At 43.8% G+C, this 20,139-nt stretch overlaps 2 protein-coding genes across 9 annotated transcripts in view; one reads left to right on the forward strand and one right to left on the reverse strand.

Annotated features, from left to right (window-relative positions):
• CENPN (centromere protein N) overlaps window positions 1–2,035 on the reverse strand; it is a 52,835-nt gene extending 50,800 nt beyond the window's left edge. The window contains exon 1 of one of the 3 annotated variants that reach the window (XM_033941165.1): window positions 1,906–2,035. The gene's annotated coding sequence lies outside the window, so the exon portion shown is untranslated. Of the gene's footprint in view, window positions 1–1,652 lie in introns of all 3 variants that reach the window. The other 2 variants (XM_033941163.1, XM_033941164.1) reach the window with 2 other exon arrangements.
• CMC2 (C-X9-C motif containing 2) lies at window positions 2,012–19,909 on the forward strand. Of its 6 annotated transcripts, none has more exons than XM_033941171.1 (4): window positions 2,012–2,148; window positions 5,972–6,097; window positions 14,861–14,932; window positions 19,688–19,909. In XM_033941171.1, the coding sequence occupies exons 2-4, from the start codon at window positions 6,017–6,019 to the stop codon at window positions 19,772–19,774; spliced, it is 240 nt and encodes a 79-aa protein (XP_033797062.1). In that variant the 5' UTR covers window positions 2,012–2,148; window positions 5,972–6,016; the 3' UTR covers window positions 19,775–19,909. The 6 variants fall into 6 exon arrangements, with proteins under 6 accessions (XP_033797062.1, XP_033797057.1, XP_033797060.1 ...); XM_033941166.1 differs by having other exon boundaries at window positions 2,061–2,189; XM_033941169.1 differs by having other exon boundaries at window positions 2,128–2,189; window positions 5,975–6,097.
• Window positions 19,910–20,139: the final 230 nt, after the last annotated feature.

Consider the following 20,139-nt stretch of genomic DNA (forward strand, 5'->3'; position numbering starts at 1 on the left):
AATATGTATGAGATGGATTTGCATGCACTGCCTCCTTGAGATGCAAATCTATCTCATGCATATTTATTGTGGATATCCTGAAAACCTGACCTGGCTCCGGCTCTCGAGGACTAGAATTGCCTACCCCTGACTTAGAGACAAATAGAGAAAACAATCTAATATAATAAAATGCTAGGCTGCGCATGCGCACTAAAAAAACGTGTTCCCTGATGTCGGTTTTTTTTTAGTGCGCATGCGCGGGTTGTACGTCACCAAACTCGGCAACGCAAGCCATGTCCGCCGTCGGCCTCGAGCTCCTGGGGGCCGGCGGCTCGAGTCGCCCAGCCGGTGCTGAGTCCCCCCCACTCCCACTTCAGCTGGCACGGACGGTTTGAGAATGAGGGAGAGAACAACGCAGCCAGACGGACCGCGGGAAGGGAAAGGGGGGGAGGGTTTCGAGGGAGCCGGCTGGCCGCATAAATTATTTTAATTTGAAATCTGCCGCCGTCGCCGCGGCTCCTCTCTCATCTTCCGACATAATATAAGTGCAGCTCATGAGAGGAGCCGCGGCGGCGGCTTTGAAATCGGCTCCCTTAGTTCGCTGCATTTTTTTTTTTAAGTTTAAAACTGCCGCCGTGGCTCCTCTCACGATCCCGGCTTGTGTCAGAGAAGGCTTCCGACGCAGGCCGGATCGTGAGAGGAGCCGCGTAGGCATCTTTAAACTTAAAAAAAAATCCAGCAAAGAACTAAGGGAGCCGTTTTATCTCCATGCTGCTACGAAGGAACAGGTGAGGGGGAGGGAAATGCTGATGCTGATGCACAGGGAGCAGGCAGGCATGGCAGGCAAGCAGGGGAAGAGGGAAAGGGGCTGCTTTGGGGGTAGGGGTGTGCTGGGGGCACATAGCAGTCATGGGCAGGGGATCACAGAACAGGCAGGCATGGCTCAACAAGGGGAGAGGGAAAGGGGGCTACTTTGGGGTGAGGGGTTTCCTGGGCCAGACAGCAATCATAGGGGGGAAACAGAAAGGGGCCACGGAGCAGGCAGGCATGGCACAAAAGGGGGCAGGGGCATTGGGAAACGGGGCTGCTTTGGGGGGAAGGGTGTTCTGGGGGCACACACCAATCATGCCGGGGAAGAGAAGGGGGCCACAGAGAGATAGGCAGGCATGGCGCAAGACAGAGACACAGACAGAAAGAATGACAGACAGACATACAGCATCCAAGCACAGAGAGAGAAAGGAAAAAAAAAAACAGTCGTCTACTCTAGCACCTGTTGCACAGGGGGAGAACGAAAGAGATGCTGATGGACAGGGGGTTGAAGAAAAGGAACGGAGGACTAATGTTGGACAGGGGGAGAAGGAAAGAGGTGCTGCTGGACAGGGGGGAGGTAAAACAAAGGGAGAAGGGCTGCTGCTGCATAAGGAGAGCAGTGAAGGGGTGGTGGTGGACACAGGGGAGGTAAAAGGAAGGGAAAATGGACAGGGGGAGCAGGCAAGGGGTGGTGATGGACAGCCAAGGAAAAAGAAAGGCAGAAAGAAAAAAAGCGGCTAAGGAGAGAGAGAGAAAGAAATAAAGACAGACACACACACATATGTTCTAGCACCCGTTAATGTAACGGGCTTAAAGACTAGTATACATTATAAGAGACAAAACAACACAAATGAAAATATTACTCAGATATGATTGTGGTAGACAAATCAGACTTAAGGCCGATAGATGGAACGGAGAGTTCTGTCTCTCCCAGGAATTCCTTCCAGGGACTGTCCTGCCCTACTGGTATCACCGAATATTGGGTTGCTGTTTTTACCTCACTGTTCCAAAATCAGAAAACATCGGACCCGGGGGGAAAACCCCACTTGAGGAACGTAGACAGAAGCGCACAATAAGGAAAGAAGCAGGTCGACGCGCCCAGCGCTTCAAACCCACCAATCAGAGCCGGCGCTTCCGTTACGTCAGAAGCGCGACCGTCTCCAGGGTGAGAAACCAAGCAACCCCAAGCGAATCGCCGAACCAGGGAGGTCCCGATAGGGGATTGACGCAGACGTCGAGCCCGTCTTCGCTGTATGCTGATTGGCTTGAACGCTCAGAGCGTTTCGCTCGCTGATTGGCAAAGGCTTTAAGTGACAGCGCCGACAGCCTGCTGCTGGCCGAGATGTCTTTCCTGTTCCGGTATGAATGGTGGTGGAGACTGGCTAGAGTGATTAGAGGAGGTGGGTGGGTTCGTTAGTACTTGGAGGTTGAACCCTCCTGTTAGGTGCGGGCAAAGGTATTGGCGTGTCGGGCTGTACGTTCAGGACCAGCCGAGGTCAGATTCCTGGTTTACATTTGCATATATTTGCAGGGCCACATTTTGGATTTGTAGGTACTTGGAGGGCCTCAGAAAAAGATAGTTAATGTCTTAGTAAAGAAATGATAATTGCAGGAGGTAAAACTCTTTATAGTTTATAAATCTTTCCTTTTGGCTAAGTCTTAATAATAATAATAATGTCATTTATAGCTAAGTAGACATATGGTCAAGAAACTTTTATTTTACTTTTGTGAATATAATAAACATACTGAGGGCCTCAAAATAGTACCTGGGGGGCCCTGAGTTTGAGACCACTGTTATATAGGAAGCGGAGGACGAGATGTAGCATCTTTATGTTAATGTGATTCTGTCGCAGGAGCTAGTGCGGAGGGCAGTGAGCACGCCTCAGGTAAATAAGCTGTAACAGAGTACAATCCCTGATGGGGTGGATTGACATGAGGAAAGACCAAAATTTGGTAGCTAAGGTTTTTTTTGTATTTTTAGACTGTATGTTTTATTGAAAGTTAAAAAATATTTTTTTTTTTTTTTTTTTACAAAAACATTGTAGTCTGCTGAATTTACATAACAAGTACTGTATTGTTGTTACAATAACTATGAAGAAAAAGTAAAAGTTCCAATATGAACAAAGAGAAACCTAAGACAATGTGGAACCTAAGACAATATAGACGTCATGTATATCCATATAAGTAGATAAAATAGACCATTTATCAATGTTTTTGGAATGTCATGAGAATTTTTTGGTTCATTAAGTTTCATGTGGCATGTTGCGATACACTGGTCTAGAGGAAGGCAGCTACATTACATTACATTAGGGACTTCTATTCCACCTATACCTTGCAGTTCAAGGCGGATTACAAAAGAGCTAACTGGACATTTCCAGTGAAGTTACAACAGTTTTGGTTTTTTTTTTTTTTGGTTACAAGGGAGGAGAGGTACCTGGATTAATTCTGGAAGAACTTGCAAATTGGATATTAAATTGACTGTATGTTAATGTGTGATATAACAAATAGTTTACAGTTAGAGTACAAATAAGATTACGTTATATTTCAGGGATCTGAATACTTGGTTGGTGTTTTGGGGAGGAAGAAATTATTTAAGTGGAGGTTTTGGGGGAGAATTTATCTAGGAGGAGGGGGAAGGGTTGGGTTAAGATATCTGGATAAATTTTTTGAAAAGTAGGGTTTTGATTTCGATCAGTGGTCTTTGTCATAAAGTTTATTTGGATAAACTTTAAGATTTCAGTATGTATACTTTGTAGGCAAGGCAGGAGAGGAGATATGATAGAGATGCTTAAATACATGAATGAGGGGGCTTAGATTGAAAGTGAATCAATTCACAGGTAACTTCAGAAAATACTTTTTCACGGAAAGGGTGGTAATGGTCTCCCAGTCGAGGTGGTAGAGAGAAAGGGCCGGATTCTGTATAGGACGCTCAGTCTCGGAAGCCGCCTAAGTGTGAGAATGGACTACTGGGCTTGATGGACATTTAATTTGACCCAGTAAGGCTATTCTTATGTTCAGCTTTCTGTTCTTAAGAATATACGAATAGCCATACTGGCTCAGACCAGTTGTCCATCTAGCCCAGTATCCTATTTCCACAGTGGCCAATTCAGGTCACAAATACCTGTCAGAAACCCAAATAGTAGCAATATGCCATGCTACTGATCCCAGGGCAAAAACAGTGGCTTCCTCCATGTCTGTCTCGATATCAGACTAAGGACTTTTACTTCAGGAACTTGTCCAAACCATTTTTTAAAACCCATCTACATTAACTGCTGTTACCACATCCTCTGGCAATGAGTTCCAGAGCTCCTATTGGTTTTAAAACTATTTCCCTGTAACTTCAAGTATTCCCTAATCTTTGTAATTTTGAATAGAGTAAAAAATTGATTCACTTGTACCTGTTCTACACCATTCAGAATTTTGTAGACTTAAATCATATCTCCCCTTAGCCATCTCTTTACCAAGCTGAAAAAACCTTAACCTCTTTAGTTTTTCCTCATACAAGAAGAGTTCTATCCCCTTTATCGTCTTGGTCACTCTTCTAATTCCGCTCTATCATTGGTGGACAGAGTACAGCTGGGAAGTCTTATTGGCAGCTATTGAGTGAACCCTGAAAAGAAATAGGGGTTCCCTGCCCTCAATCCTCTACTGCAACCTGGACACTCCTTCCCTACCTTCTCCTTGCCTTAGCCCCTTCGTTCCACCTCCTTAACACCATCGCTGTGCACCCAACACCCCTTCCTTTGGTCCATGACACACATACCTATCCTGCCTTAGAAGCATGCTCCACTGTTGCCCTAGATACCCTACCTACAGTTGATATTCCCTATATACCATATTTTTTGCTCCATAAGACACACTTTTTCCACCCCCCGAATACACCTCCCCCCCCCCCCGGTACCTTTTTAAAAGTTGCGTTGCTCTCCTGCCAGACGGCTGTCTTTGGAAGCAGAGCGGCGCGATGCAGGAGTGCGACTGTTGTGCTTCCTGCCGGGTCACATGCTGCTCAGTGATTGGCTGAGGTCAGTTCTCATTGAGAACTGACATCAGTTAATCACCGAGTGGCGCGGGACTCGACAGGAAGTGCAAAGGTTGCGTTCCTGCGTCGTGTAGCTCTGCTCTGCTTCCAAGACAGCCCAGGAGAGCACTTTAAAAAGATACCGGGGCGGCTTCAGGTGCGGGTGGCTTCGGATGGGCTCCTTCACTGTGACAGCTTCTGACTGGGCTGCAGGCCAGAGGCTTCACGTGTGGGCATCGTCGGGCGGTCTCCTTCACTGTGGGTGGCTTCGGGTGCAGGCAGATTCTGGCTGTGGGCTGGCTGCTTCGGGTGTGGGTGACTGCGGGTAGGCGGCTGTGGGTTGCAGGAGGGCTGCTTCAGGCAGTTTGGCACAAGATGCACCCCCCCTGTAGAGGAGGAAATTTTTTTTCTTGGTTTTTCGTCCTCTACAGGGGGGTGCGTCTTATGGACGGGTGCATCTTATAGACCGAAAAATACGGTGCACACACCACACCCCTCACAGAGGGCTGCTGCTCTACACACTTCTGCCCCTGATATTCACCACCTGATTGGAGGTCTGAGGAAACCTCCCCTAGGCTGACACAGGGGTTATGGGATCATCTTAATTTCTCTGCCCAGAGCCTAGCTCTGTTGAAACATGTTAGGAGTACTATGAAGATCCTGTAGCATAAAAATGTTTCAATCTCTCCAAGTAGCCCTTTCCTTTGGGGAATACCTTATAACAGGGCTGCCTAAGTCCGGTCCTCGAGATCTACTGGCAGGCCAGGTTTTCAGGATATCCACAATGAATATGCATGAGAGAGATTGGCCTGCACTGCCTTCTTGGTATGCCTTCTCTCTCATGCATATTCATTGTGGATATCCTGAAAATCTGGCCTGCCAGTAGATCTCGAGGACCGGACTTGGGCAGCCCTGCCTTATAATATATTGTGTAGATGTCTAGTCACATGATTCTATCAAACCAATCCTGACGCTCAATACACCATACCCATTTGATAGACCACAAAATGTTCCATGAAGGAATGCTTTTCAGAAATGTCTTGATATTGTGAGCCCGCCAGGATAGATAGAGAAAATGCTTGAGTATCTGATTTGTAATCCTTTCTGAGCTCCTTTGGGAGGATGGGCTAAAAAAAATCAATCAATAAATCCCTCTTGTCTTAGTAGGTGGAAGGTTTTTCTCCTTTGTTTTGTTCCTGTGACCTGGAGATGCACCCAGACCTCTCCCCTCATCTGCACACTGAGGAGTGTAACGTCCTCATTGTCTTGCTCAAGCAGTGCCACCTAGAGGTAAGATGAGATAAATTCTGACACAGGGTTGTAAGGCTATTATTTTAATGTATAACTGAGAAATTTAAATGATACTGTTTCTGTAATTAAAAAGGTAAGGTACACGAATAACTGTCTGATTAATTGCTGTCTACTTATGCCTCTGTTAGTACTCTGCCATGAACAAAGATAGTGGATATAGTGGGATGGTTGTAAGTCAAATGAGATGAGAATTTATTTAACAATATTTCAGTCCTGTATTTCCCATAAAATCCAAGCAGGTTACAATCAAATGTACAAAAACAAATTAAAAACATCTTTTAAACTCTTCAAAAGACTTGTTTAAACAAATGAGGCTACAATCACTTTTTGAGAGCGTTTACACAACACCATCACAACTTCTGGGAAAGTTTGCTTAAGCAAAAAAGCTTTTAGATGTTTCCTGAAGGAAACATTCTACAGGGAAGGACTTAAATCCCAAATATCCAAGAATACTTGTCTTCTAAACAGACTTGATTGAATGGATATCCAGTAAACATTTGCTCTGAGATCTCAAAGAACGAGATGGCCAATACAATTTTTCAACAAGAAGCAATTCTCAATGGGGCATCAGTAATTGGAACTCTGGAGTATTGCGTTCAATTCTGGTCTCCTTATCTCAAGAAAGATATAGCAGTGCAGTGTTCTCCCCAGAAATTTTTTCCAGCCGGGTGGCATGAAAAAGTAGCCGGGTGGGGCGGGACGGGGAAATTTGGTGGTGGGGAAAATTAAGGGCTCCTTTTACTAAGCTGCAATAGTGTTTTTAGCGCATGCAGAATTGTCGCACTACACGGCTAGAACTAATGCCAGCTCAATGGTGGCATTAGTGTTTAGCACGTGCGGCAATTCTGCGCGAGCTAAACGTGTGGTAAAACTGCTAGCGCAGCTTACTAAAAAGAGCCCTAAATGTGTACTATTTGTATTAGTTAATTATTATTAGTTATTTTCCAATGCTCAATATGGCAGCCTTTCTTAAGGTTTGACACTTGTTCCATAATTTTTTATTACATTTAAGAAGTATGCAATTCTAGAAGTGAATAATTAGATATTTGCCCTCTTTCAAATGATATAGAGCAGCATCTCTCAAACTTTTTTAACTCCGGCACACTAAACAGAGCAAATGTTTTTTGTGGCACACTAAATGCAGCAAATAGTTTTCATGGCTGGAAAAAATTTCTGGGGAGAACACTGTTGCCATTAGTTTTCAAGGTTCAATCATGTCAAAGACTGATGCTTATCTGAGCAGTTGTATAATAAAAAGAATGGATAAGATAACATGAGAAGTGAAATTGTCATGAATCAGAGGGATACATACCCTGTAGGTCCTAAAAGCAGGCTTGTGGATTAGATATAAACTATGAAGGCAGTGGTGTACCTAGCATATGTGACACCCGAGGCCCATCATTTTTTTACACCCCCCCCCCATCTGTATGTAAAACATGATTTTTAGTAACAATTCACACATCACACAAGAGTGTACCTAGGAAAAGGCAGCATCTTTCATACTGCACTGAGCAATACAACATCAATACACCCATTGTAAAACTAAACAAGCCAGACTAGTACAGATCAATCCTACACAGTCAATCCTAACTGAAAACCATGTCTTTCGAACACACAGAACACCTTCGCCTAGTATGGAATATGTAATCACAACTAACCCCTCTCCCTTTTACAAAACTATAATGTGGATTTTAGCCATGTTGGTAACAGCTCAGACTCTCATAGAATTATGAGCAATTACCACCATGGCTGGTGCTAAAAAAAACCCTCTACAGTTTTGTAAAAGGGGGGATAAAATAGAAAAACGTAGACAAAGGTTAAATTGAACCACAATGAAGCTGGACTTTGTATACAATGCAATACCACAGAAACAGCGATGCATCTCCCCTAAAGCAAAACAAATAAATATAATTTTTTTCTACATTGTCTTCTCTGGTTTCTGCTTTCCTCATAGTCTTGTCACTCTCTTCCTTTCATCCACTGTCTACCCTCTGCCCCTTCTATATGGCATCGTCTCTCCTTGTATTCCCCTTCCATCTCTCCCTTCACCCCTATTATTTCAAAGATAGATCTTCTAAAGTAGTTTTCAATAACACTTCATCTGAATACATGTCTTGCAAATACGGAATCCCGCAAGGATCTATACTATCTCCTTTACTTTTCAATATTTTTTTATCGCCTCTTCTGACAGTTTCACAATCTATTGGTTTCTCTACATTTGCCTACGCGGATGATGTCCAACTTCTTCATTCTATCGACTTAAATAATAAGGAAGAAATTGCCCTCATTAATCAAAAATTGGAAAAAATTAAATCATGGTTGGACGTCAATAAACTTTCGTTGAATATCAATAAAACCAAACTAATGATCTTTCCGTTAAAAGAAGGTACAACACTTCTGGCTCCATTGAAATTTGAATCTACTCCCATTAAAACTGTTTCAACTTTAAAACTTTTAGGCGTTACTCTAGACAGCAAATTTTCATATCATTCCCATATCAGCACAGTCGTCCAGAAATGTTTTTATAGATTAAGAATGATTCGTTCCCTTTCTAATTTACTGGAAGCTGCCGCATTGAAAACTTTAATTCATTCATTGGTTATTTCGTGTTTAGATTACTGTAATGCCCTCTATAAGGGAATCACAAAAAAGGAGATCAGGCGATTACAGATCATTCAAAATACCGCTATTAAAATCATTAGCGGGGCAAAGAAATATGATCATGTCACCCCACTTTTAGTTGATGCTCATTGGCTGCCAATCGAATACAGAATCAATTATAAAATTATATTTTTAACATTTACCACTAAAATGAATAACCAACCTGATTTCATTAACAGTCTTTTAATCCCGTATGTAACAACTAAATCCCTACGTTCCACTTCTCAAAATCTTTTAGTTATACCATCATTAAAATCAATAAATACTTTACGTACCAACAACTTTGCTGTCACTGCCCCTTCTCTTTGGAATTTACTGCCTATAAATCTCCGCAATGAATTAGATATAAAACAATTTAAAATAGCATTAAAAACATTTCTATTCCGAGACGCCTTTTGTTAAATTGCCACTCTTCTTTCTTTTCCTTTTTTTCAATTTTTACCTAACCTACTGTTTTAGCCTTATGACTTATCTATCCTATACTTATTGTAGTTCCTCCCCATCTGCTCTACTGTTGCAGTATGTTTTGAGTAAGTCATTTGTCTCCCCTGTTTTAATATGTTTAATTTATTTTTGTGTAATTTTATTATGTTAACCGCTTAGAAGTTTGATTAAGCGGTCAAACAAATTTTTAATAAACTTGAAACTTAAACATCCATCTTCTTCCCTTCCCTCCTCCAATGGTCTGGCATCTCTCTCCTGTTCTTCCCTTCCCTCTCCCACACGCCCATGGTCTGGCATTTCACTCTCTCCTTTCCCTTCCCCCCACTTCCATCAGCATCTGCCCCCTTTCTTTCCCTCCTACCCAATTCCATCCAGTATCCTTCCCCCTTATGTCTCTCTCTCCTTTCCCTGCACACCAATTCCATCAGCATCTGCCCCCCTTTCTCTCCCTCCACCACCATTCCATACCACCCTGACCCCCTTTTTCTCCCTCTAACACCCTTCTATGCTCCTCTCTCCCTCCAAACCAGCAAGGTCCCATGATGACTGCTTCTGTTGCCTCTGCCTCTGGAAGATGTAAGTGATGTTGGAGGGGGTGGGCCGGCAGACACAGGGAGTTGTGGCAAGGTTCCGCAATGACTGCAGCTGCCAGTCCACCCCTTCCGACACCACTTACGTCTTCCGGAGGCAGAGGCGGCAAATGCAGTCATCGCAGGACCTTCCTGCACTTCAGTGTGGCTGCCGACTATGCTTCGGAATAAGTACGGCAGTCGCGCTGAGGTGCAGGTGCCATTTAGAGCAGCTCGGAAGTTCTGGATCCAGCTGGCTGTGTACCCCCCTAAGGCTGGCACCCAGGACGGTCTGCCACTGTATGAGGGGACAAAAAATAATAAAAAGAATGGATAACTTGACCGAATTAGACATGTCATACAATTATAACCACAAAAATATGTCATAAAATGTAATTCTAAACTCAAAAGACTCCAGACGAAAAGCAGACTATAGAAAGGAAACCAGAAAAGACCAGGTAGATGAAAAGTGAAACCTGGGAAAGATCTAAATTATTGTTCAAATGAGCTTCTATTAAAACCAAAGAATAAAACCACAGCACTCGGGAAAGTAAAAAAGGGAGAGTAAAATGGACTTAACGAAAAGGTCTCTGCACTGATGAGATAAACTCGTTCGCAGAATAAATGTGAACACGCGACAGTGGGGCAATGATATTTGATCTGTTGAAAGAGGTGCCAAAACAGTGTCGGCAGTGGATTGAATGCACACTGATAGGGGAGGGGCATCGGGCTGTTAAAAAAGGCTGCTTTAATAAATAAATACTGGTGAAAAACTAAATAAAAAACCAAAACCATGATAAAATGCCGAACCTGACTGCAAGTGGTAGTGAAAGTAGCATAAGGCACCCGTAATACTGTTAGTGCCAGAGCTGTTTAGAATAAAGAACCGTGCTGTACATGAGGAGAAAAAAAGAAAGAATGAGGTGATAAGATGTAAAGTGCTGGCCCCTCACTGCACCACTTGATAAAACTAAGGAGCGATGTTCTAGAGCAGGGGTGCCCACACTTTTTGGGCTTGTGAGCTACTTTTAAAATGACCAAGTCAAAATGATCTACCAACAATAAAATTTAAAAAAAAAACACAAAGCACACTGTACGCATAGAAAATGTTAATTATCATTCCTATTCCAGGGTTTTTCAAAGAGGTCAAAGCAGATGACTATGCACTGTCACCTCAGTAACAACCATACAAAAATAGACAAATATACCCCCTCCCTTTTTACAAAACCACGATAGCAGTTTTTAGCGCACGGAGCTGCGCTGAATGTCCAGCACTGCTCTCGACGCTCATAAGCTCCCTGCGCTAAAAAACTCTATTGCGGTTTAGTAAAAGGGGACCTTAGTGTAAAATATAGACAGCTGATATAAATTCAGACACATTTTGATCACTAAATTTAAAATAAAATAATTTTTCCTACCTTGTCTGGTGATTTCATGATTCTCTGGTTGCACTTTCTTCTTCTGACTGTGCATCCAATCTTTCTTTCAGCCTGTATGCTTCCTCTCCTCCAGACCTCATTCCCTCTCCCAACTTTTCCTTCCTCTCTCCCTGCCCTTTCTTTCTCTCTGCCTCCCTTTCTTTTTTTTCTGTTTCTCGTCTTTCCTTCTGTCTCTCTGCCTGCCCTTTTTCTTTCTTTCTTTCTCCCTGCCCTCCCCCAAGCCACTGCCATCGGGGACCAGGATCCAAACCGCCACCAATAACAGGCCCGAAAGCCGACGCCGCCCCAAGCTCTCCCTGCTTCGACCGACCAGTATTTCTCTCCCCGAAGTCAATTCTGCCGTCGGGGAGAGGAAGGCTGATTGGCCCAAGATCGCGATCCACCTATTGGGGGAAATGCTGTCGGGTCCTGCCTTCACGGAAACAGAAAGTAGGCAGGACCCGGCAGCAAGAAGAACAAATGCTTCACTAACCTGTCTCCCGCCTTAGCCCGTAGCGAACGCTTGCTTCAGGGCTCTCAACATGTGCGTGCCGGCTTCCCTTCTCCCCCCCCCCCGAACATAACTTCCGGTTTTGGAGGGAAGAGAAGGGAAGCCGGCACGAACACGTTGAGAGCCCTGAAGCAAACGTTCGCTACGGGCTAAGGCGGGAGACAGCTTAGTGAAGCATTTGCTCTTCTTGCTGCCGGGTCCTGCCTACTTTCTGTTTCCGCGAAGGCAGGACCCGGCAGCATTTCCCCCAATAGAGCCCCGGAGCATAAGTTCGCTACGGGCTGAAATCTCCAAGCCGGGTTTTTTTTGTTTTGTTTTTTTTTTAATGTTCAGCAGTGGCGGAGGCAGCAGCAGATGATAGCCGGGCGCTGGTCTAAATTAGGTGGGCGGACCGCCCAGCTAAAAGGCCCTAGGGAGAACACTGCAGTGCTAGAAAAGGTTCAAAGAAGAACGACCAAGATGATAAAGGGGATGGAACTCCTCTCATATGAGGAAAGACTAAAAAGGTTAGGGCTCTTCAGCTTGGAAAAAAGATGGTTACGGGGAGATATAATTGAAGTTTACAAAATCCTGAGTGGAGCAGAATGAGTACAAATGGATTGATTTTTCACTCATCAAAAATTACAAAGACTGGGGGACACTCAATGAAGTTACAGGGAAATACTTTTAAAATCAATAGGAGGAAACTTTTTTTCACTCAGAGAATAGTTACCCTATTTTTTTGCTCCATAAGATGCACTTTTTCCACCCTCAAAAAGGGGGTGGAAAAGTGGGTGTGTCTTATGGAGCAAAGACGACCCCCCCCCTCTTCTCCTGGTAACTTTTTAAAACACCACCCATTGGCCCTTTTAAAATACTGCCTGCTGGCCCTTCCTTCCTTTTAAAACACCCCCTGCCCTGCAGTACCTTTTTAAATGCCCCTTAAGCCTGGTGATCCAGCGATGTATGGGCTGGCTGGAGTGTGCTTTCTGCGCTGCTGCCTGGGCCCGACCCGCTTTCTGAAAGGCTGCACCCATTCAGAAAGGGGGGGCGGGCCCAGGTAGCAGCGCAGAAAGTATGCTCCTGCTGGCCCATACACTGCTGGATCACCAAGCTTAAGGGGCGTTTAAAAACGTACTGCGGGGAAGATTGCATGCAATCGCTGCTGCCGGCATAGTAAGGAGGAACATGGGGATGGAGAAGAGCAGGCAGAGAGGAAAGAAAGGGACTGCATTGGAGGAGGAAAAGAGGGGGAAAAGATGCCAGCATCGGGGGGGGGGAAGCCGGGAAGATATGTGGCCTTGAGGTGAGGTGAGATGGGGTGGGGGGGAGGGGATCTTTAGAAGAAGGGAAGAGGCATGGTCGAAGCTGAACATGGGGAGAGATAAGAACATAGAAGAGAGATGCTGGACGAGGAGGGATCGCAGGGTCAGGGATGCAGACAGGTAGACAGGGAGAGGGTAGTAACAGTGAAACATTAGAGGCAATGCTGGAGAATGGAGGAGATTAGGACACTGAGGGACAATGCTGGAAAAGGGGCAGATGGGGATATGTAGGTAGGATAGAGACAGAAGGAAGATGCTGGGTAGAGCAAATAGGGGTGCAGAAGGAACAAGGATGGTGGACCTGGGAATACAAGAAATGTCAGAGGCACAGGAAACCCTGCACAAACAGAAGAAACAGATAAAAACAGATAAAAACAGAAAAGACACAGGGAGTCAAAGTAAATTATCCCCCCCAAAACATGTTCAAACAACAAAGGTAGAAAAAAGTATTTTATTTTGCATTAATTTAAGTGTTAGCTTTTGGAAATAAACATCTCTGATATCTAGCATTTTAAAAAAAAAAGGTACTGTGAGGCAGGGGGTGTTTTAAAAGGAAGGGCGGGGTCTTTTAAAAAGGTACTGGGAGGGAGGGGGAGGAAAATATTGTTAGTCAGCTGGGACGGATCCTTCCTGTCCAGCCTACCAATAGACCAACAAAGGTGAGGGGGGGGCAGGTTACATTTCAGGGCAGTGGGACAGGGTACAGAGCCTGACAGGGAAGGGGGGACAGGGTGCAGAGCCTGGCAGGGAGTGAGGGAGGCTGAGTGCACAATTTGGTTCAGAATGGTTTTGTTGTGTGTTTGTTGTTTTTTTTGGGTTTTTTTTTTTTTTGGGGGGGGGGTTTCTTGTTTTTCCTCCTCTAAATCTAGGGTGTGTCTTATGGTCAGGTGCGTCTTATGGAGCGAAAAACACTGTAAGCTCTGGAACGCATTGCCAGAGGTTGTGTTAAGAGTGGATAGCGTAACTGGTTTTAAAAAGGGTTTGGACAATTTTCTGGAGGAAAAGTCCATTGTTATTGAGAAAGATATGGGGGAAGCCACTGCTTGCCCTGGATTGGTAGCATGGGATGTTGCTACTCTTTTGGGTTTTTTGCCAGGTACTAGTGATCTGGATTAGCCACCAGGAGGATGGGCTACTGAGCTAGATGGACCATTGGTCTGACCCAGTATGGCTGTTCTTATGCTCTTATGTGTGCCAAGTATAGGACAATCAAGCCATTGTACCATCACTGATGAGGTTGGCTCTGAGGTACTGTGGACTGAGGCATTATGACATCACAATCTCAGCTCTGGAATGTTGCTCTCATTGGGGTTCTAGAATCTTGCTATTCTTTGAGACGCTGGAATGTTGCTGCTCTTTGGGTTTTGGCCAGGTACTAGTGACCTGGATTGGCCACCGTGAGAACGGGCTACTGGGCTTGATGGACCTTTGGTTTGACCCAGTAAGGCTATTCTTAGGTTCTTATAAACTAAAACCAACAGCTTGAATTGTACTTGCCAGGCAACAGGCAGCCAATGCAGTGCTTAGAAGACGGACATAAAAGGCTAGATTCAGTAAATGGCACAGAAAAAAAAGTGTGCTGAGCGCTGTTCTATAAACAGTCCAAGTGTGGCACCATAGAAAGTTATTTTTTTTTAGGGGATGGAAGACAAACAGACATGGTGATCTATAGAACATAAGTTGCTGATATAGCAAAGTTGCTCTTGGCCTTCTTATGAAGGAAGGGAAAAGCAAAATGTGCATCAGGCTGTTCCCGTGAAGCTAAGAGTAAATGGAGGTGGAAAGATGAACATGTCATGTCTATGTGATCACGTGTCCTTCTGTTTTCATACCAGAACCGTTTCATGAAGTATTTTGGTCGATGCAATGACGCAGATCGAGAGATGCGTCGGTGCTTGAAAAAGGAGGTAAGGCTATTTATTAGGGGAGGAAATGTTCAACTTGTCCACTTTGAGGGTAATTTTATAATGTAGCACCTTGTTATGGCATTTTATTAACATGCCAAAATCATGCCTCTTTCATAAAGATAATATTAGCATATGTGGCAGAGTGTGGCACAGTAGTTAAAGCTACAGCCTCAGCACCCTGAGGTTGTGAGTTCAAATCCATGTTGCTCCTTGTGACCCTGGGCAAGTCACTTAATGCCCCCATTACCCCAGGAACATTAGATAGATTGTGAGCCTGCCAGGACAGATAGGGGAAAAATGCTTGAGTACTTGAATAAATTCATGTAAACCATTCTGAGCTCCCCTGGGAGAACGGTATAGAAAACTGAATGAATAAATCAAGGTGCAATCACTTACACCAGCCTTAGAGGGTATACAAGAACATAATAATAGAGCTGATATAAATGCACGTGCCTGCATTTTGCAACTACATGCATAAATATATTGTATTTCATAATTAACATACATACTTGATTGCACTGCCCAAACACCGCCCTGTGCATGCTCACAGTGAAAATAAATGGCATATAAACAATAAGGGCCCCTTTTTATATTTGCACCTCTGTGGTAGATTTTTTTTTCAGTGGAAAATAATGCATCTAGGCACTATTTTCCAATTTCTGATGAAACATACCACTAGGAGCATCTCCACTAATCCAATTCCAAGTACATACATTGTGAAAGGAAAGCGGGTTTTCAATAATCAGTTTTTGAGTAATTTTATAAGAGGGTGTGAGGGATAGAATGAGAGATATGTTGGACTATTTGAGGAGGGAGGGAAGGAAGGAGAGAGATGTCAGACCATGGGAGAGGAGCGAGAGAGAGGAAGGGAAGCCATTGAAAAGTTAGATTGAGAAGAAAGCAGAAAAATGGAAAAATTGAATGTTTTTTGTGTTTTTTTTTTTTAATAAATCTTTATTCATTTTCATATCTTACAACAAGTGTATAATAAACAATCAAAAAAAAAAATTTAAACAAATCACTTGACAATCTTACTTATCATTAAAGTATAAAAGAATCCCTTCCCACCCCCATCTAATATAATAAAACGGTAAGCCGCGCATGCGCACTTCCTATGCGTGCGTCCGTTTTCCGTGAGCTGTAGCTAGGAAGTGCGCATGCGCGGATTACGGTCTGGCATCACGCAAGGCAAGACAAATGCGCATGCGCGCCCTTCCCTGCTCTACACCTGCGGAGCGGCAGCTGCCGGCCGCTAGCACCCCCTGCCCTCTCCGTCGCCTCCCGGCTCCAGCGGCGTGACAGTTTTCAAAGAGGCGCGGGATTCTTTCTATGCGGAACCACCAGCCGTTAAAGCTCCTGGCGCTGACTCCCGACTCCAGCCTCCAACAGATAGCTGCTTCCCATTGGATCCGGCCGCTGGCAGGTCTCGTGCGCAGCAGCCAATGGGTGCCAACCACGGGTGGGCCAGCACCAGAGGGGGGAATCAGGAGAGACGAGCATCAGAGGGTGAAGGAGAGGCAAGGTAGAAGAAGAAAATCGGAGAGGAGGAGAGAAGCAGAGAGAGAGCGAGGACAAAGAGGAGGGGATGGTGAAGGAGGAAGAGAACAGAAAAGAAAAGTAAAGCATAGGAGGAGCATTAGAGAGGGAGAGGAGAGGACAGCTTGCCAGCCTGAGAAACTCCCTAACCCCTTATGCTGCTGCACAGGGAAATGGGGAAAAATGACAGACAGACAGCGGGAGGGAGGGAGACAGAAAGAAAGAAAGACACAGGGGCAGGGAGAGGGACAGAAAGACAGACAGAGAAAGGAGGCCAGAGAGAGTCAGCAGGAGAAGGAAAGGGGGCTGCTTTGGGGGGAGGGGTGTGCTTGGGGCAAACAGCTTTGCTCTGGGGGGAAGACAGAAGGGGCCATGGAGAGACAGGGAGAGGGATAGGGGGCTGCTTTGGGGGGGAGGGGTGTGCTGGGGGAGACAGAAGGGGCCATGGAGAGATAGGGAAAGGGGGCTGCTTTGGGGGGAGGTGTGCTGGGGACAGACAGCTTTGCTCTGGGGGGAAGACAGAAGAGGGCCATGGAGAGACATTTGGGGGGAGGTGGGTGCTAGGGGCAGACAGCTTTGCTCGGGGGGGAGGGGGAGACAGAAGGATACAGACAGCGGCCAAGGAGAGAGAGATAAAAAAACACAGACAGACAGACACATCTATTCTAGCACCCGTTAATGTAACGGGCTTAAAGACTAGTCCATTAATAATATATCAATTAACAAATAACATATTTCCCAATCCCACCCCAGAGCTGAGATTGTGATGTCATAATGCCTCATTCCACAGTGCCTCAGAGTGATGTTACAATGTTGAATGTTAAGTTAATGCCAAAGATGGATGCAGTCAAGAGAGCTTACAGGGACATATATGTATGCTAGTCAGAAAAGTAAATATATAATAAATGAAAAACTGACTATAACTTTGAATACCAATGGTAAGAGAGCTAATGCCATCCACAAGTTGCTCAGAAAAAGTGAAACTCTGAAGGGAGGTGGATACCTTCCCTTGGTAAAAGAGTTTACCATCCAATCATTGCATTTGTTTAAAAAGGCATCACTCTTTAACCAGGTAAAACTTCAATTATATGAAAAAATGCTTAATCGACAAAAATTGTTCAAAACTCATATATATAAGAAAATCTCTTGTTTGCACTTATCTGTGCAGACTTGCAAAGCTGTGAATATAAGGGCTCTGGGGTCTCAACGTGGCCCCGTTTCGATAAACTGCTTCAGGAGACCCAATACAATGCTGCACACTGGTGTAAATGTATCTTCCCAAGAGATGATCTAAAAGTAACAACAAAAATTTTTGTAACAATCACAGCGCAACAAAGACTCAGAAATGAAGCGCTGAGAAACACATCCCAAGAGTGATGAGCAATCTTTAGTATGTGTTTTACCCTACTCACATTTGGCATTTCACATCAAACGGACTATTAAACAGCATTGGTATGTCATGCAATACCATTCAGAGTTTTCAGAACCCCCTCGATTTGCATTCTCCAGAAATCACAATTTAAAACAAAAGCTGGTTCATTCCCAGTTCCAGCAACCTTTTCAGGACATTTCTACAAACAGTGGACATCATCCTTGTGGGCACTGCAGAATGTGTCAGTACAGTGTACCCCTACAGCACATGAATTTGATCACTAAAAGAAAACTTTGCCATACAGCTTCAGACTGTAACACTAAGCAAGTTGTATATATAATACAATGTCCTTGCGGTTTGAGCTATGTGGGCTGCACAGTACGTAGTATTAAAACTAGGATAGGTGAGCATATAAGCAGGATAAATTCTGGTATACAAGAAGCTCCCCTTGTGCAACATTGGATGCAACAGCGGCATGACATCTCCACTTTGAGATTTTCAGTACTTGACATTGTCATTGCTACCAGAGGGGGTGATATACCCAAACTCCTCTGGCGCAAGGAACAGAAGTGGATTTTTGAGCTCAACACACTTCATCCCAGTGGATTAAATAATGAGATTGAGTGGGTGGCGTTTTTGTGAATTGGTGGTTTCTCAGCACAAGGTTAACAGCAGTTTTTTCCATCAGTAGTTTTTTCTATCAGTAGTTTTTTTCAATAGCTCTTTATTCACAATGACAGTGTTCTCTTTTCCATACATTAACCTTTTTGACGTCATCAATTTAGTGACGTCATCACGTTCCGTTGGAGGTCACCCCTCCTCCTCACTGTAGTATAAAAATAGTGAGAAGGTGAGCGGTCTCCGTCGTTTGGATTCTTCAAATTTTGACAAACGGTATGTGAGTGCTTTTCTCCTTTGCCCTTAGGCTGCCAAGAAGTAATTTAGTTTCTCAGCGCTTCATTTCTGAGTCTTTGTTGCGCTGTGATTGTTACAAAAATTTTTGTTGTTACTTTTAGATCATCTCTTGGGAAGATACATTTACACCAGTGTGCAGCATTGTATTGGGTCTCCTGAAGCAGTTTATCGAAACGGGGCCACGTTGAGACCCCAGAGCCCTTATATTCACAGCTTTGCAAGTCTGCACAGATAAGTGCAAACAAGAGATTTTCTTATATATATGAGTTTTGAACAATTTTTGTCGATTAAGCATTTTTTCATATAATTGAAGTTTTACCTGGTTAAAGAGTGATGCCTTTTTAAACAAATGCAATGATTGGATGGTAAACTCTTTTACCAAGGGAAGGTATCCACCTCCCTTCAGAGTTTCACTTTTTCTGAGCAACTTGTGGATGGCATTAGCTCTCTTACCATTGGTATTCAAAGTTATAGTCAGTTTTTCATTTATTAAAGATGGATGCAGGGCAGAAAATGAAGAAGGAGAAAAAAACAGTCCATAGTTAAGAAGGCCCTGGAAATACAAGAGAACAGATAGAAGGAAGTGCAACCAGAGACTGGGAAAAGATGATTAGAAAAATAAAATCACCAGACAACAAAGGTAGGGAAAATGATTTTATTTTCAATTTAGTGATTGAAATGTGCCAGTTTTGAGAATTTATACCTGCTGTATATATTGAGTGTATATGAAAAATTAATGGAATAAATTTACATTACAGTTAGAAATGGGGGCAGGGTCTGGGGCAGAGCTTGGGCAGTCAGTGGTTGGGGTACTCGGTTGATGTTTGTTAGACTTAGGGGGTACTTGGCTTGAAGTTGAGAAGCTCTGATCTAGTACATCTGATTGCAACGCTTTTAACTGGTTTCTCCTTCTCCCTTTGCTTGCTTTGTAGTACCAGGCAAATCGTGCCAAAAGTCAAGCGCGCGCTGAAGAGATGAGAAAAAGAATCATGAATGTATCAAACCAGACTGAAAATTAAGAAGATTTTTAATAGGATGATTATGCCATATGGTCACTTGGAAGACAGATAAAGGGACTGAGTGATCTCTTACGTTCAGGTCATTTTCGAGTGTACAAATTTCTCAACTTGTAATAAAAATATTTAATACCAAGATCTAACAGTTCTGATTCATTTTTATGTCCAGCATCTTTTAGAATTGTTCCTTATGCAGTTTCAATGTATATGATATCATTGAAATACATAACGGTGTAATTGGAATGAATGGTGGTACACTGAAAACTATTAAAGCATCTTTTTTGTAACATTCTTAGGAAGTTAAGGAAGATAATATTTCTCTTGTATTTCACTGTGATATACAGTCTCTTGATGTAAACCACATCGAT

This window comes from Geotrypetes seraphini, chromosome 4 (genome assembly GCF_902459505.1).
Source record: "Geotrypetes seraphini chromosome 4, aGeoSer1.1, whole genome shotgun sequence".
NCBI classification, from domain to species: domain Eukaryota; kingdom Metazoa; phylum Chordata; class Amphibia; order Gymnophiona; family Dermophiidae; genus Geotrypetes; species Geotrypetes seraphini.